We start from the raw sequence: 18,721 nt of genomic DNA on the forward strand, positions 1-18,721 counted from the left end.
CAATTGAACAAGTTTTGGTTATAGGACTGAATAGATTGCTGGTGTTGCAGTAGACTGAAGAATTGCTGACCCCCTGTTCTATTTGCCCTTGTTCATCCACAGTTGTGGCCTTTCTCTGCCCCAGGTATGAAATTGAACACAGCAATAGAACATGGCCATTTCTCCGTAGGAATACTTGGGGATTCTGTCTTTTTTGTATTAATATTTTTTTCTTTTCTTTTTTACAGTACAAAAGAGAACATTTCCTCCACTAATTGTGTCAAACATTCATTGTGTTGTCACATGATCAACACATAATAAATGCTCTATAATTGTATTTGTCTATTATTGTTTTCATTTATAATATAGATGAGAATTGAGAATCCAATGTTCAAGAGTAGAGGATAGTGGTGATGCAATAGCAGGTAAGGCCCCCCACCATGTGTGTGTGTGTGTGTGTGTGTGTGTGTGTGCGCGCGGCACACACACACACACACACACACACACACACACACACACACACACACACACACACACACAACCGGAAAACTTCAAAAGATAATTATTATGATAATTACTCATCTTAAAATCACAATTACACAGAATATTCAAATATTTTCCCACAGCTTAAAGATTTGCCAAAACTCTTATTTACTAAATTAGTAAATAAGAGTACTAAATTACCTGAAGAATCACATTTTAATTGAGCAGGAGATGACTAGAGTCTAGTCATTCCTTGCTCATTTAAATTCTGAATTATTAGCTGGTAGCTGGTAAAGAAACCATAAAAGTCACAGTGGCAGGAATGACAAGTGGGATGAAACTCACTGCAGTAATTGCAAGTCACTAACGAAGGTTTTATTCTTCCCTGGCTTTTTAGATGAGGGAAGACTGTCTCAACTTCCTCCTCTTTCTTCTCAATATGCACAATAAGTAATTAAACCAGTAAGACGCCTAAGGGCGAAAAGCGAGGTCTAAATCTGTTTTCACAAGGTCCTAAAGGGTGAGGTCGCGCCATCTGTCTTGGCCATATATGGATTCTGTTAGTGTGGTTCTCCTAACAGGGCATCATCTGGGATACAATCCCTTTTATGCCCATATATGGATTGGACATCCCTGCTCTGAGTGTCTGATATCACTGTGATGTCCCCTGTTTATGTCCCATATATGGAGATCCCTGCTCTGAGTATCTGACATCACTGTGATGTCACAATGATGTGTCAGGGGAACCACAGTGTCAGGCGCATCAACCAAAAAGACTGTTAAGAGTGGTTCCCCTGACATCACAGTGACATCGTAGCTTGATGTCAGAGCGACAAACCAATAGACCGTAAAAATGTGTACACAGCCAGACGGACACTGACAAGCTATGCTATTTCTCACAGTAAACTGCGACCTACGGTCACAATAAATACTTCCCAATGTATGAATGAATAGACCATTGTAAAGCGCTTTGAGTATGCAACTTGCTTAGAAAAGCGCATAAAAATGCAATCCATTATTAAATAAATACTGTGTAGCTCCATTGGACGGTGTTCAACAATGTTGGCATGGCTTTGTTATGGAGAAATTACTGACCTAGCGTCATTGGTAACATGGCCCTCTTGTCACTTTTATTTCTATTAACCTGGCATACGCATTTCACATCTTTGCATGCCTTTAGGTATGTCATTTCATATAATGCAGTGTTGAAATTATGAATGACTATTGAGAAATTATTTCTCTGTAAGGGGAAAAAAGGGTATTGTTTGTTGTGTACTGTCTGCCTGTGTGTTCTTTAACTGGGCCTCCATGTTTGCATTTGTTGATTTCTATTCTAGTCCTGGGGATTATCACACCAGTGGCACTAAGTTGGATCAGGGTGTGCAGTCGGTGAGGAATCCTCTTAAATGAGCAAAACTATGAGGTGTGTTTAACGTAAGAAGATCAGACAAATAATGCACCTGCTGAATTAGACTTTGGAGAGTGTAGAAGACAAATGACCCTATTAGACACGAATAGATAAACAAACCATTCTATCAGAGATGGCAGGTTCACAGATGCTATATAGTCAGGGAATTTTAATAAAACCCTGGGAATAAATTCCTTACCAAACAATTTCTTCACCAATGTGTTCATAAAGGTGTCTAGTAACATATCTAACAAAGATTGAAATTCAACATCCCTAGCAAAATGTTTGACAGCTAGGGTAATTCTGGGTCTCATTCACTTACTATACACTATACTATAAGGGAAGAAAATCACTCCCAAAAATATGCTTTAAGTAGCATGTTAGGGGTCTAACATTGGGTGTTTTTAATTATTCTGAATCCATTGCAAGCATTTGTTTTGCATGAAAAACATTCATTGGGCCAAAAACAGACGCAAAAAAACTATGGTTTAGTGATGAGTCATCACTTTTCACAAGGTGTATGGGGTCCATTTTTGGCCCAAGGGATGTTTTTCGTGCAAAACAAATGCTTGCAATGGATTCAGAATAATTAAAAACACCTAGTTAGACCCCTCACATCCCACTTAAAGCATATTTTTGGGAGTGATTTTTCCCTTACAGTATAGTGTATAGTAAGTGAATGAGACCCAGAATTACCCTTGCTGTCAAACATTTTGCTAGGGATGTTGAATTTCAATCTTTGTTAGATATGTTACTAGACACCTTTACGAACACATTGGTGAAGAAATTGTTTGGTAAGGAATTTATTCCCACATTTGACAGATATTCTGCTAACTTTCCCTGACTAATAAGGATGCAATGATCATGAATCTTTCCGAGGCAACAATGATCCCTCAAGCTGACAAAAGATGCAGTATGTAGAAAATATTTTATTGTTCTGAATAATTTATCACAGTTCTTTACAAGTTAGTTCCCATTGTGCTTGCAATAGTTACATTTTTTCTCACATAAAATGTATTAATATAGAGGCATGTGCATATTACATAAAGGACCATAGAACATCCAATCTCTTTCCTCATAAATAAAACAGTCTCACATAATTTGTGCATACATGTTTTACTGCTACTAGGCAGCTCCCCAGAGCTGACCACAAAAATAGTTGTAGTTCAAATTCCCATTTCCATGCTTGTTTCAGAGGAGCAACCATAACTTAGCTATACTTCTTTTTCTTAGTGTGGGACTAGACATGGGCAGTGGGGCAATCTTTTAAAGGCACAGTCTTGCATGCGTCCCACTGGCATACAAATGTAAGGACTGCCGACTGTAATTACATGAATTAGTAATATAGAAACGGTAATGTAATAATATGAATTGTAATAATAGTAGAAATCCATCGTAGCTTGCAGCTTACATTGCATCGTGCATGATTTTGGACCTTATAAATGTTACAGCACAGCAGTTACATATTGCTTTCAAAGATCTTTATGAATTTTACAGTGGGCCCACACCACATTCCACTCCTATCTACTGTAGCTGTGGCTTTGGTTAAAGATTTAGCATGGTGGGATGGGCCCTGAATCTGGGTATCTACCCTTGAGACACATACTACAAAGAATGCCTTTTCCTGGTTGGATGCATCTAACAGGGACTGAAAAGAAAGAGATGCTGTATAGCCACATCAGAGAATAACAGAAGGTAGGCCTATGTACGCCACATCAGAGAATAACAGAAGGTATGTACGCACAAATAGCTGACAACAGTACAGGAATGTACTTGGTTTCAAAGAGTGCAGACATACATCCGTTTCTCTTAAAACATAAAATTCTATTGTAATCCTCTAGCATAGTGTAATGGCTAATTTATACTTTGTCATACGACCAAGTCGCTTGCCAAAAGTAACAGATTTCCAATTGAAAAACATGATGCATGTACAAATCAGGCTTAACACAGTCATCTACTACTCGAATGTTGGTACTGCTTGCAGTTCACATGGCTCAGATGCAGATACTGTCCAGCAGCACGCACATGCCCAATACAGAGGAGATATAAATCTAGAAACCATCACACAATAGCAATTTACAAAGCACACAAGAGTCTTTCATTCTTCTTTGTGTCGGTGGAAGGAAGCACGTTTATAGTGTGTGATGAAATAGATGAAAATGATAGTGGATGGGATAATGTATGATTATGAAAGTTATTTGATTACTGCCCAGTGACAGAGTTAGCAACATCTGGAGCAGTGACAAACCTCATTCCTTCAATACAAACAAACAAAAAATTTGACACTTTCAACCAGAAATTCCATTGACACCATACAATACATTAAATCAGTCTACAAAACCACATTCCAACCTAGCAGGAAATTGGTAAAGTGCAAAAGCATGTCATGATTTGTTCACAAATCTGATTGATTTTTTTTAGCCATATGTATTAGAGTCCAATGTACTGAATTCCATTATTTATAGAGTTATGGACATCCAAGGATTTATTTGTTGTGATTTTCAGCCAGAATGCTACACCCACTAAAGTGATTGACCTCAGAAATGCTTACCGCTCTGCCTCTTCATTCCTGAATTCCTAACTAAGAGATGGTCTTTTAGTGAAAAGCTTCTGACTGAAAACCGAAGTTCTTTTCCATTGATTTTATTTTTAGATGATAAAAAATGCAAGGTCTATATGGCTCCATGTACAGTACACTGCAAAAAAATATCTTAAGTTGACAGGGTTCTCACTTTTACACACTGCCATTTATTTTTACTCCTCTAAATCTTTGATGGAAATGTGAACATTGGTGGCACTGGCAACCCCAGCCTCTTTCTCACCTCTCCTGTTCCAGTAGGACAAGAGTGGATTGGGTCCGCTGGAGGATAAATAAAATATGTTATCGTGACAAATATTTCAAGGCTTTTCTCAAGTAAAGAATGTGATGTTTGTGATACAATTATGGTATACTTAAAGACTGGGAACCATATATGGGTCCTGATATATAATGAAAACCATGACCTCGCTGCCATGTGAGGGCTTGCTTTGTGTCTGTATTATTATAAATGTATTATTATTTATGTACATGATTCCTCATGTATAAAACAGGATTAAAAAAAAAGATGAAAACCTCAGATTTAGATGATGGAATGAAGCTTTTCCCAGTCATACATCATGTACTACTGCCCAGGAAGTTAATGCCGTCTCAGTAAAAAATATATATAAATGTTTCCAATCTTAGACCTTCTCTGGCAAAATTAAATAACCCATTTACACTTGAAGCAAGTCATTAGTCAATCATTATGATTAACCAGTGCCATAAGGTAAAGTACTGTATTTAAAAGAATCATTATGCTACCAACTCAAATGTACATAAAATTAGGACTACCTAAAAATAAGGGAAATCAGACAAATCCTTACCAAGCCATACACAGACAACTTGTCAACTACACCTCTTGGGATAATAAATTAGCTCCCATTTGTTACAACCAGGCTCAACGGTAGTAACAATATAAGGGAGACACAGTAACTGAATAAACCCAAGGAACTTTATTACTAAATATTCCAAGAAATAACAAAAGCAGATTTTGAATGCCAGACAGTTTATCAGTGGGTGTATGTGAGGGGGCGTAATAATGACATGTATGATTTAGGGTTGTGTGTTGTAGGCTGCAGAAACAAACAAATAGCAAACTAAAGAGGAGACGTGCAGTGCTGGAAATAAGAGATATACTGATTGGACCAGCTTTATGTGCTATGGGGGTCCTCAGAGTTACTACTGGGCAGCCAAATCTTTGTGTGATAGGATAATTATTTAAAAATTCACAACTTGAACCCTCGCATCCCAATTCTGAGAACTTTAGCCAAAAATAGCAGATCTACAAGCTCTCAACACCTCACGTTGCGAGGTGTTGAGAGCTTCTAGATCTGCTATTTTCGGCAAATAGGTTCGGTGTAGAGGTAAAAAAAAAGTACAGAGTGAAAGGTCAAGTTTAGTAAGCAACGACGATTTAAGTGGGCACAAGTCTGGAAAAAAAAACACATTAAAGGAGTAGTTCACCCCCAAAATGATTTTTTTTTCCTATTGATTACTCATGCCATGGAGAGTAGAGTTCAATAATATTTTTTGGTTTTTGTCACATTCCTAAGACAAAAATTTGATTCGAGTAAATTTACCCCCATTGATTCCGGATGGGGACCCGTTTCGAAACGGGTCCCCATCTGGAACGAATGGGGGTACATTTATTGTTATCACATTTTTGTCTTAGGAATGCGACAAAAAACTAAAAATATTATTGAACTCTAGTCTCCATGGCGTGACTAAGAAAAAATCACACCCGTGTGAAGTGGAGCTGTGTGTGTGTGTGTGTGTGTGTGTGTGTGTGTGTGTGTGTGTGTGTGTGTGTGTGTGTGTGTGTGTGTGTGTGTGTGTGTGTGTGTGTGTGTGTGTGTGGATCATGTGTACCGATTTTTGTGACATTTGAAGAAAATATGTAGGAAAAGGAGGAAAAAGGGTGTTTTGGAGAAAATTCAAGATGGCGGAAAATCTATCATGGCGCAAATGGGCGTGGCCTATATGGGGAGATGCGTCATGACCCAAGGAATCCAGGGAAAAAATATTTTTAATTTTCCGACCTACGGTTCAAGAGTTACAGGCCAAAACGTAAAGTGGGGTGTTATGGCACCACCATGCGGCCAAATGACACAATTATTTTTTATTTAATCCTTGAAATCATTATGAACCTCCTCTCCAAGTCTTGAAACTCTAGCCCTTATGGTTTGCGAGAGACAAATATTTGAATGTGAGTTTTTGCGATTCCCATTATAAGTCAATGGGGAAAATTAATTCACTAATAAATTAATATCAATTAAACTATTGAACCTTTCTCTTAGCAAGTTACTAGCCCACGATTCCCGAGTAAGCCGGTCGATTTGACATATGGCGCGAGTGTGTGGTGGCAAAACTGTGGGACTAGTAGCGTGCCGAAGTTTAGGAAGTTCAGGCTACATACACACAGACACACACACACACACACACACACAGACCCACACAGCCACGTATAGGGAGCCTGTGCTTCACACAGCTCCAAAAAGTCATTTTGGGGGTGAACTACTCCTTTAACACAAATCTAACAGACTGATGAGAGAGCTGTCAAACAAGTCTATGAATCTATCTATGAAACTGATGAAAATCTCTACAATATGTAGTGGGGGTCCCTGCTTCATCTCTCTCTGTCGGCTAACATTCTAATAGACAGAACAGGGAAGCAGCCAAGATCACCAACACATGTGGTGTCAAAGGGGATGACGCGACACTCATGCATGCAACACAGTCATGATTGCAAATACAGATGATGCTTTCCCACATCGCTTGCATCCATTAAAGCGCCAGACAGTGTGATATGCAGTCCCAAACGTTAAACAAGTGGAATTACAATACAAGCTGTTGTGTTTCAAAACGAGCCAACTAGCCTCCTCCCCTGCCATCCTGTAAAATCCCAAAAAAACATTACACACAACAGCTGACTGCAGCAGCCAAAGCAGGACAGACTCGGCTCCAGTTTCAGTTTTGTTATCGGGTTAAATGAAGAAATACTGTAGGTAAAATTAGGTATTTTGGGGCGGCAGTGGCTCAGGAGGTGTGGCCGCTTGGGAATCGGAAGGTTCCAGGTTTGGTTTGTTCCTTGCTCAAGTGTCCTTGAGCAATACACTGAACCCCTAACTGCTCCTGATGAGTGTGTGGGTGCTTTGCAGTTTCCTCCACCATTGGCGTGTTAATATATTAATTGGATAAAGGTGCTATAAAAATTATTTCTTTTTCTTTTTAACTTTCCCCCCAAAATGCAGATGGATCATCTTGTATTGGGGAAAAAAAATCACACCTTGTTGTGAACTGAGTGGTGGTCAAATAAAAAGAGTCAAATACATGGATTGCAAGGTTGCTCATGCTCAACAGTGGCGGGAGACAGACGGACGGCCGGACGGACGCATTGTGATCTTAAATCCAACTATTTCCAACTATTATTTGTTTATTATTATTTTGACCTGCTTTAAGAAACTCGGCTAATGATGGACGGGGTGGACGCATTGTGAGCTTGTAGATTAGAGCTGGGATCGGGCCAATTTTTTCTGTCAGTTCTGAACCCGTGTGGGCCGTGTCCGACAGTTTTTTGTCCGACCCGAATCGACGTCCGAGCATTAATCATTAAAATGCGTCCGACCCGCGCCGAGGCCCGAACCTTATGTTTCCAACGCTTTTTCCCCTCCTTTCTTTTTCTTTGAGGAAGCCACTGATTTACACTCACAAGCAAACTTGTTCTAATGTGCAGTGCATGGCATGCAGCGTGCCTGCTTGTTACCCTTAATGTGAATAGTAAGCCACAATGTGGCTTGTGAAAGTATTTAAATAATAGGCTATGTTAGATTATTAAATAATACAAATAATAACGTGCGCTGCAAGTTTCTGCGCGAGGCGTTGTGAGCTTGTAGATCAGCCACATTTTGTCACGGAACACGCCGTGATGAAGAAGTATAAACCAGGATTTACTTGGGTGATGTGTGTTGAACGGACGGACGGACGGAGCTGCAGTGCAGAGTGCACACAACAGCGCCGAAAAATAATAAAAATCCAATGCGAGGTAAAGTAGTGGGAACCAGGGCCGGATCTAAGCTCTAGTAGTAGGTGGGGCGAGAGGAAATGCCAGGGGGGCAACCTCTGAAATTTTTTTAGGGGGTCATAACGCCTGAAATGCATAAAAAACTATGCATTTTGGCACACTTATACCTATAACACGATACAGGTGTTGCCTTTTGTCTGTCCTCTACCCTGAAACCTTCCCAGCTTGGTTGAACCTGCCAGGGGTCTGACCCCTGCTGGTATAGCCCCCAGGGTCACAGAGGCACACAAGCCTCCCCACCACGGCAAGGTAGCAACACAGGGAAGGTTAACTAACTAACTAAACTAATTACCTAACTAACTAACCTAACTACCTAACAGTCTGTTTGTCTGTCTGTCTGTCTGTCTGTCTGTCTGTCTGTCTGTCTGTCTATCTAGTGTCATATCTGTCTGTCTGTCTGTCTGTCTGTCTGTCTGTCTGTCTGTCTGTCTGTCTGTCTGTCTGTCTGTCTGTCTGTCTGTCTGTCTGTAGTGTCTGTCTGTCTGTCTGTAGTGTCTGTCTTTCTGTCTGTCTGTCTGTCTGTCTGTCTGTCTGTCTGTAGTGTCTGTCTTTCTGTCTGTCTGTCTGTCTGTCTGTCTGTCTGTCTGTAGTGTCGTATCTATCTATCTATCTATCTATCTATCTATCTATCTATCTATCTATCTATCTATCTATCTATCTGTCTATCTGTCTGTCATATCAGTGTATCAATCTATCCATCCAGTATCATATCTATCATCTAACTCGTGTCGTCAGTGTATCAATCTATATCTATATCAGTTTATAGTATCATTTGCATTCATCTTTGTCAATCACATCAGTTTATATAGCTATCACACCAGTATCATGTCTGTCTTTTGTCTATCACATTATTTATCATTTCTTTAGCCTTTTGTGTTTTTTTTTTTTTTTTTTTTTTTTTACTTTTTTGTGTATTTTATTTCTTAAGTTATTTGACTTGTACTGTACTGTACACAGCATGGTGTGTCATTGGTATCATTGGTACTTTAAAGAAGTCAGCATCAATAATTATAACAACAGTCTTCTGCTTTTCTGTGCAAAAACCCTAACAAATGTATCCATATCTAAACCAGTTGTTATGGCCTTCTCGTGAGCCAGAATCACCAAACCTTTCTTTCTCTCATGTAGCATAGAGCGGCGGAAGGGGGTAAGGACACGAGACAAAGTGGAGAAAGAGCTCTCGCATGATGCAGATGATATTCCAATCACAAGAGAAGTCACATACATACGATGGAGCTCAGGAAAGGCTTTCTTACATTTATTTAGGCATTTACACATGGTGGAGAGGTCTACTTTAATACCAGAAGGGAACTCTTTTTCCAACATTATCTTTGCAACAACAATCTCATTAGAAAGTTTGTCACTGCGTGCACCTGTCATCTTCTGCAGGGGACTCAACATGGCAACATCTAGAAAAGAGGGAGATTGAGGAAGGAGGCATTGCACTGCTTTCATGAGATCGAGATTGCTTTTGGAGAATCTTGTCTCCATCTCTACAATAGCTCTGTCCAAAATGTTGAGAAGAGCTCTCTTCAGACTCTGGCTAGATGTCATGGAGTCTTGGGCTTGGCCTACAGTGGACATAACAACACTATCTTTGAGCAGTGAGTTCACTGTTCTTTTTCTTTTACCAGTTGGTGCAGGGTCATCTGTGTTAACACTGGTTGGTGCAGGGATAACAGTAACACTAGTTAACGTCTGATTATCTCTGATCTCCTTCAGAGCCTGCAGAGATGAACTGACTACTTCTGCAGCACTGCACAGGTCAATAGAATGACCCTGCAGCATAGCATTTGCAGGCTTCAAGGCACCTAGAACTTCTAGGAGGAATCTTCCTATTTCAAAGAAATGATGCTTCTTCAACATCATCAACAGCCCTGCTGCCTCTGTGCAGATATCAACAGCAGCTGCACCGTCTTCTGTAACCTCTGACAGGATTCTCATAATAGCATCCTCATTCTCCACTAGACAATTGGTCACATCATGGTGACTTGTCCACCTGATCTCCAACAGTCGTTTAAGCGATGGAACATCATAGTTCTGTGACACATAATGACGGTGAAAAAATGAGTGCAGTGATCCTGATAGATCAAAAAATGTTTTTGCACATGGCTCTGCCTGCATTGCATGGACCACTGCTAAGTGCAGCTGATGGTTATAGCAGTGGATATATGGAATATCCTTCCCTACCTTCTTTTGCAACAAGGCCTGAACCCCTCCCCGGATCCCACTCATGACAGCAGCTCCATCGTAGCACTGACTGATTATTTCATTTGCACTATAGCCTGAGTCAGAAAGATGCTCCAGAATTTGGGTGGTAATATATTCAGCATTTAACTGACTGAGGTCAAGCAGACCAATCAGGTGTTCCTCTGGAATGCCATTACAGACAAAACGAATCATGATAGAGAGATCTTCCACGTTGCATCTGTCCCTAGTTCCATCACTTTTAATGCAAAACCCAGCATGATCTGCTTTGTTATATTTATCTTTTACCTTATTTAATACCATTTTTGCTAGTGTGTCAATTATTTCATTTTGGATGTTGTGAGATTTGTATTTTGCATATTCTGGGATGGTTTTGTTAATTTCATTAAATTTGGGGTCCTTTGCCAGAGTGTATTCAACCATTTTTAAGAAGAGTCCTGCTGAGAATTCCAATTCCTGTTCATCATGTGAGCTTTCCAGTGTGCCACGAAGTGAGAGTTCATTAACTACAAGGAACTGAACTACTTCTCCTATGGTTTTAATGTAGTACCTATTTTTCTCTATTTGGGTTGGCCCTAGGAGATTTTCAATGGTTACCCCTGTAGTTTCTCTTTGTATCATTTCAGACCAGGCGTTGGCATTTTTCACGTGACATAGACTAGATTCGTGTTTTGTGAATCCCTTGTCTTTCTCCAATGCAGTTTTCCAATTATTAAACCCTTGTTTGGTGAAAACCAAATCCCTGTCATTATTTCCTCCAAATTTGCGACAAGGAAAACAAAAGCACGCATCTAGCTTTACAGAATATTCCATCCATGGTCTCCCACGGTACCAGCCCGGGCTGAATGCGCGTGCTGTCTTGCCAAAATGACGTTTTGGAAACAAAAGATTAGCGGGCTGTGATGGTGCTGTTGTGCTTAAGCCAGTGCTGTTAGCAGCGGCCGCTACGGCGAAGCTTTCAGGCTGTGTTGCGGTGGTTGTGGAACTCAATGGGTCGGGTCGAGGAGCAGCAGGTCTATCTCCCTGCGTGCTGCTATCGGCGGCCGCTGCTGCGTTGCGAACGGCGACGCTTTCAGCTTGTGTTGCCGTGCTTGTGGAACTCAATTGGGGGTTAGGGTTTGGGTCGGGTCGAGGAGCAGCAGCTCTACCTCCCGCTCCCTGTGTGCTGTTATCGCCGACCGCTGCTGCGTTGCGAACGGCGACGCTTTCAGCTTGTGTTGCCGTGCTTGTGGAACTCAATTGGGGGTTAGGGTTTGGGTCGGGTCGAGGAGCAGCTGTACCCCGAGTCGACGACGGCTCGGAGCCTGCCTCTGGACTGACTGGAGCCGTAGCAGTAGTGCTACTCGCGTCGCGAGGTTTAGAAACCAGAAATCGACGCATATTGACCGAAAGAGCCAGAGAAAGAGAACAGAAGTTAAAGTGAAACAAGCTGCAAGCTGCAGCAAGCACAACTAAAAAACAAACTGTTCCTTCTCTCGATTAGTTAGTTCCTTAATGCGCTGGACAAAAATGAAGTTAGTTGGCAACCAGAAGTGGTGTGTGTACTTCTCTGTCGAGACGAGACTGACTGCCGTTCCCTCCTACGCATTCAACGCATCGGGGGCGGAGCTGCTGGCCTGGAACATAATTATTTGTTTTACTTATTTTGAGGTGCAGAGAGGGAGAGAGATGGCATTGGCGATCAGAGTTTTTAAAATGTAGACTATATATAATGAAATGGTGTTGGTTTTGGTGGTGCGACAGCTGTAGCATAATATAAAAAAAGAAAAAAATATATATATATATTTTCTTATTTTTTCATGCCATCTTGTTTGGTGGGGCAGACAGGACATTTAGGGGGGCAATGCCCCCCCTTGCCTATGGGGAGATCCGGCCCTGGTGGGAACACAAGCAGGGAGCTCCATTCAGCGGCACGCCACTTCCAATCAGAGTTGTCTCCGGCTGCAACATTAGCGCGAGCAGCCACACACACACACACACACACACACACACACACACACACACACACACACACACACACACACACACAGGAGTTGCACGCTGCGTGCATCAGAGACAGTGAAAAAACGTTGTGCGTGCTGTTGCAGCCACCCAGTCGCGGACATTTGTGTGTGTGTGTGTGTGTGTGTGTGTGTGTGTGACTGTGTGTGTGACTGTGTGTGTGTGTGTCTGCGCGCGCGCGCCCTCCTTGCTACGTGTGTGTCTACAGTGTGTGTGTGTGTGTGAGAGAGAGAGAGAGAGAGAGAGAGAGAGAGAGAGAGAGAGAGAGAGAGAGAGAGAGAGAGAGAGAGGGTGTTGAGTCTGCCTGCTCAATAGCGCCCCTCCTTTAACGTGTGTGTGTGTGTGTGTGTGTTTGTGGTCTGTGTGTGTGGTCAGGAGAGGTATGGCTGGCGACAGACATACACGGCGACAGACATACACGGCCAGTAACATCGTGAAAGCGAATTACAGGAGTGGTGTGACCACCACTCAAAAAGCATAACTCAGTTGTAGGAAAGGTGTAAAGGAGCAGCTAGTTGGCGGGGGAGGTTGCCAAGGTCAGAGAAGGGAGACCCAAATCTTAGGAGGAGCTAAAAGTTGGCCGATGTGTGCACAACTGCACATACAGTATTGAACAGAGTAGTCTAGATTTGTACAAAATCAGAAACTGTAAAATAGACATCAGAAGCTACAAATGTGTAATATTATCAAGTTTCTGCATTTGGTGCATTGTCAATGAATTGGAAACTGAAGCAAAAGACTCCAAACTCCAAAAATCTAAATATCATCATATATATATATATATATATATATATATATATATATATATATATATAATTGCAGTAACATCTGAAAGGGCACTCTTTAATGGCATTAAGATAAATGATTATGATTATGAGAAGGCAAGCGATGTGGTGTGATATGAGACGCAACCACGCACATCAGCAGCATTACTGACATTAAATACCAGTAAACGCAGCAAAGAATGCACAACGGTATATAATACCTTTTGTGCAATGGTTACCACATGATAAGTACTGCCAGAATAGCTTACAGAAAGTAGTATTTTTACACAAGTATAAGGACTATCTAGCTCCCTGTTACCATGCAAATGAAAATGAGTTAATTCCATGTTTACATAAAGCGTAGACATGCTTTATAGGAATTATCAACATGGCTGGGACACCTGTTTGGCCAGTCAGATGTCTAACTGTAGTGATTTGCACCAATAGCCATCCTGTGTTTGCAAAGTGCCCTACTTTTAGTTGTCACTGTGAAATAATTCACTAATCCATCAAATGTGGTTAATTAATGTGCATACATTTTCTATGTGACATGCAAGGTACCCCATGTGAGAATTTTCATTCAATAACCAATGAATCATGCTCTTTCAGGAACTTTCCAATAATATGCTCAAAGTGTAACACATGAAAGAAATGTGTGCTTTTGTTTGGCCTCTATGATATGATCCAGTGATTGTATAAGACATGAAATGCTTTTCTGACAAAGCAATTCTTTGTCTATGACATAATGGAAAAATAAATCAAGCTTATATACAAACATTTTTATGACTGATCAGTGCTGAAAGGCTTCAACAAATTGACCTTTCAGCGTGACTTGGACGGTCACACCTAGGACAAGCACCAGTGAATCACGAAGACCACAGTGTTCCATTGTCTACTTGGTGCACCCAGTGCCATCTCGGCCATCCAAGTAATATGGATATTGCCAGATCCCAGCTTGAGCTCAGTGAACGCTCATTACATTGATCTGATAGCACATCTCCACTGCCAGTCTTTAAGTAAAGATATCCTCCTTGTCCGTCTCTGGTGAAGTGGGTCTAGAGATCTCAAAAAGTGTTTTCGGTGAGCCAGCGACAGGGCTCCTCGCTTTGAGGAGCTCAAGTGCTTCTGTAAGCTGCGCTTCCAGTGCAGATATTCGAACACTGAGGTTCTTGAGGTCATCCCTCAACTCCAGCTTGAGCTCCTGAAGTGAGGCCTGAAGTGTTTGCTCCGGGATTGGGTAGAAGGTGTGCCTAGCCTCTGGCTGGACAGGGCTTCTGTCCTGCGGAGTCAAGCGCAAGTCACCCACTTTGTCCAGGCGCAGGTCACTTTTGGTGATGCCACTGTCACAGGAGTCTGTCTTCTTAAGACTCATCTGTGATTCATGCGTCTTTGTCCGATCAGGCAAGGTTTCCATGGATTCAGCCTTGGACACTTGGTTCCAGTTGTCCGCTTTGGCCATAGACTCTTTGAAGCGTCCCCAGCCTTTGGCCTTGGTGGGATCGGCTGGCCGACATCCTCCGAAGCCGATGGGAGACGGTGCCTTGAGTTTTGCCTTATCTGACGGGGTGGAGTCGTGGGGCACAGATGATGAGGGTGTTGCTGGGCTTTCCGTCACCGTGACAATGCTGGTGGTGGCAATGGTTGTCATTGAAGAGGATTCTGAGTACACAGCGCCTTTCTCCACGTCGTGTTCATCTGAGTCCGGTTTGTCTGTTGTCATGCGAGCTTCCTTCTGTTGTCTGAAGCGCTGAAAGAGCCTTCGCACCGGGTGATCCGGGGGAAGGTTCAGAGGTGCTTCATTTTTGCGTCTTAGCCTTTCCTCCTCCTCTCGTTTCACGTCACTGATCTTTCGAAACACAATCTAAAAACAAAGGTAAAGCTTTGATTAGTAAAGAGGAAACTTGTTATTTCGAACAATAACTAAAAATACTGTTCCTACGAAACAGTGTGGGCTCGCATGGAACACCATGTATGGGCACAAAGATCTACCCAACAGGCACTCCAACATTAATAGGCATACAAATCTGCCCAACGGGCACTCCAACATTACTTCTAAGACTCCTACATGTTATATACTTTATATACTTTAGTATCTAAGGATTTGGAGTGGGTGTTGTTTATTTATACAGTATCAGGTTGCACCTGTTGGTGGTGATGTCACCAAGAACGCTGCTCCCTCATTGGCTAAAGGCCTTGCCTTTGTACTGTGTGTCGTTTAGTCTTTTGAGGAGAATAACCTTAGTATATATTTATATAGGAATTTGGGAGAACATACTACAAAAGATTTCATGTGGGTGTTGTTATTTATATCAGGTCGCACTTGTTGGTGGTGATGTCACCAAGAACGCTGCTCCTCATTGGCTAAAGGCCCTGCCTTTGTACTGTCGGTAGTTTTTTGGAGGAGAATAACATCGGTCTATAAAGTTTTGGTATAACATACTGGTCTCGCCTTTCAGTGAGCCCACAATAACTAGAACTGCACTCTGTCGAGGTGCCAACTTGCGCCTCACGCTCAAGCATGTGTGGCCTACTTGTGCGCAAGCAGAGCGTGCCACGAGGTGTGCGCTGCTGGCCTCATGTCCCTAATGTCTTCGCCCGTTAATGAAGACATTACCAAGAGCGCTCTTATATACCAAACTCTGCTGACATCATCATCAGGAATGCTGGTCCCTCATTGGCTGTAGGGGGACACCTACATACATACATACTGTACATACATACATACATTCCCAGAATTCCAGCCGTTTCAGGGCTACGGTCTTCAAAAAACCCAGTCACCTACATACATACCCAGCCGATTACAGTACTTGCGCGCTCTGCTTGCGCAAGTAATAATAATATAATATATACAGTATTTGTGTAGTGTCGATGCTTAAGGCCTTATACTTGTCATGTCCGCTTAGGCACGGGGGTCTAAGCGGACATGACAGCAGGGTGATGTGGTTGTGATTATACTGCAATTTGGTATCTGCAGACATGCACATATTCAAGAGCAACACGGCTGCACTCAATGGCATAATCTATTGACCTTCTACCAGTCAACTGCAGAACTTACACTGTACAGTATATACCATGGCACTGTCAGAAGAGATCTACTGTCCTAGTATATCTTCCCTCAATTATTATTTGCGAGCTGAGCTGTTCTACATGTCATTTGTGTGTGATTTTTTTTTATTGAAGTCAAATGTTTTATATAATGTATACATTATTTGTATTCAAAATTATAAACTCAGTCAGCACAAATCAGCAAATATGTCCATATATGGACTGGTCTTGCCCAGGCTGAAAGCGGAAATGAGGGATGTGAGATCAGGGACGAGCTGGGCCCCTGATCCGGGAGGCCCTCATTGCGCGTGGCCATCGGCCAGATTTTTTCGCCTTCCGGGTGCGCCGCAAGGCCCCAAATACTAACCGATGAACGGTTACTGTGATTTTAGGTCTCATCACTTTTCTGGTATAAAGAGAGTCTAATGATGTTGTATGTAGACGATCCAGGAGTAGTCAAGAAAGCTATAGGGAGTAGTGGGCCGGTATTCAGATGATAGACAAGCCAGTGGGGCCAATGTGATGGCTCTGTGGGCCGCTCAGCGCTATAGAGAGAGATCTCTCTCTATAGCGCTGCTGCTACTCAAAGATTGGCCATTTCAGATCATAAAAGACAAGCCAGTGGGCCAATTACATGAGTTATATTTACTTTGCAGTCTCACTGAACAAAACTTCAGTGTTCATGAAAATAAACACAACATTTATTTTGTTGGTATTTGCAGTGTGGTGAATTTCATGGTGCAATCAATCTTTGTAAAAAATGTGACAAATATTCTCAGAATGTTGTCTTATAATTACGTTTTTGGCACTAGATGCAACTGTGGTTAGTGGCTACAATCATCATCTGATGCTATTTATTGTTTCTCACTTTGAGCTAGTAGTGAGTTCATGACTTGCCCTTGGTGTCTAATGCCGTGAGCCTTGGGTAGTGCAGAATAAATATGGTAATGCCTACTCAGACATCAATCTGTCTGTGTGACACACACACACACACACACACACACACACACACACACACACACACACACACACACACACACACACACACACACACACACACACACACACACACACACACACCCTGAACCCTGAACCCATACAGGAAATAGAGACATGATTTCAAGGTTTAATGATGATTTCCTCACAGATAGTTCTGCTGAAAGATTCTCCTGTATTTGTTTTCCTCCTTTTGCTAGTTTCTTCCTCCTCAAAATGCTCCGCCGCATTGCTGCACAGCTATCATTTGATTACATTTGATTAAGTTGGTGCGATTGACCATGGGCTTTTACACAGCCAAGAACTAAACTGTACATTTCAGAAGCACACATTTGTACAAAGTACAATCCAGAGTGATGTTACTTTGAGAACCTGGTTCAACTCTCTTCTTGCACTCTTATCCCTGAAGCACAGTCATGGTATTTGTAATGCTCTCTTGGCATTGGTCCGATCAATATTCTGGGGCTGCAGCAGAGTATAGGATTGAGGCATTATCTAGGACTTAATAACAATAATTTCATCACAAGAAAGCTTATTTTAATAACATCATCAAAGGTTACTTGGATTTTGCAGTAGGTAAACCAAATCATCATAGCACCACCACAATGTATTTCCGGGTAGTTAATGCTGGCAGCTTCGCATCGGATCATTATTACTCATAATCATTAACCTTGAGTCGGCAAGAACAGAACACAACACATCTTATTGACAAGAAATATACATTTGTTCTAAATAGCCACAGGTTGACAAATGTTCTGACACTTTATTTTATATTTGGTAATTCCCCACAGATATTCTACCAGGAAATATTTATACCAGTCTTTATACCAGAATATTTAGGCTGGGTTAGGATTTAGATGGCATTTTTAGAATTGGCCTTAGGTCCAAATGTTTGTACTTACGTACATTGCATGTGAAATACACCTTAATCCAACTCTAGAGGTATCCATTCAATCAACATTTTCAAAGCTGTATAAATCCAGAATGTATAGGACCCTAGTGAATGGTCTGTTCAACACAATATATGAGATTGCTTTTCCAGATGCAAGCAACCCATTCATCATTCAGTCTCTCGGGAAGGGTAACCTTGTTTGTGGACAAGAGAATGACTAGTAGTTACTGTACTCCCATTACATTAAAATCCTTACTCCTCAGTGTTCCAATATCTCTGAGAGTAT

General features: G+C 41.6%; 1 protein-coding gene across 1 annotated transcript in view; it reads right to left on the bottom strand.

Annotated features, from left to right (window-relative positions):
• Positions 1 to 14,514: 14,514 nt before the first annotated feature.
• Positions 14,515 to 18,721, bottom strand: part of kcnh1a (potassium voltage-gated channel, subfamily H (eag-related), member 1a) — a gene marked incomplete at both ends in the record, with an annotated part of 60,106 nt that continues 55,899 nt past the window's right edge. Inside the window, one exon of the mRNA XM_080740678.1 lies at positions 14,515 to 15,363. Coding sequence (XP_080596804.1) covers positions 14,515 to 15,363 — 849 coding nt within the window. The remainder of the gene's footprint in view (positions 15,364 to 18,721) is intronic.

Source organism: Nannobrachium achirus (assembly GCF_963921795.1).
Source record: "Nannobrachium achirus genome assembly, chromosome: 13".
NCBI classification, from domain to species: domain Eukaryota; kingdom Metazoa; phylum Chordata; class Actinopteri; order Myctophiformes; family Myctophidae; genus Nannobrachium; species Nannobrachium achirus.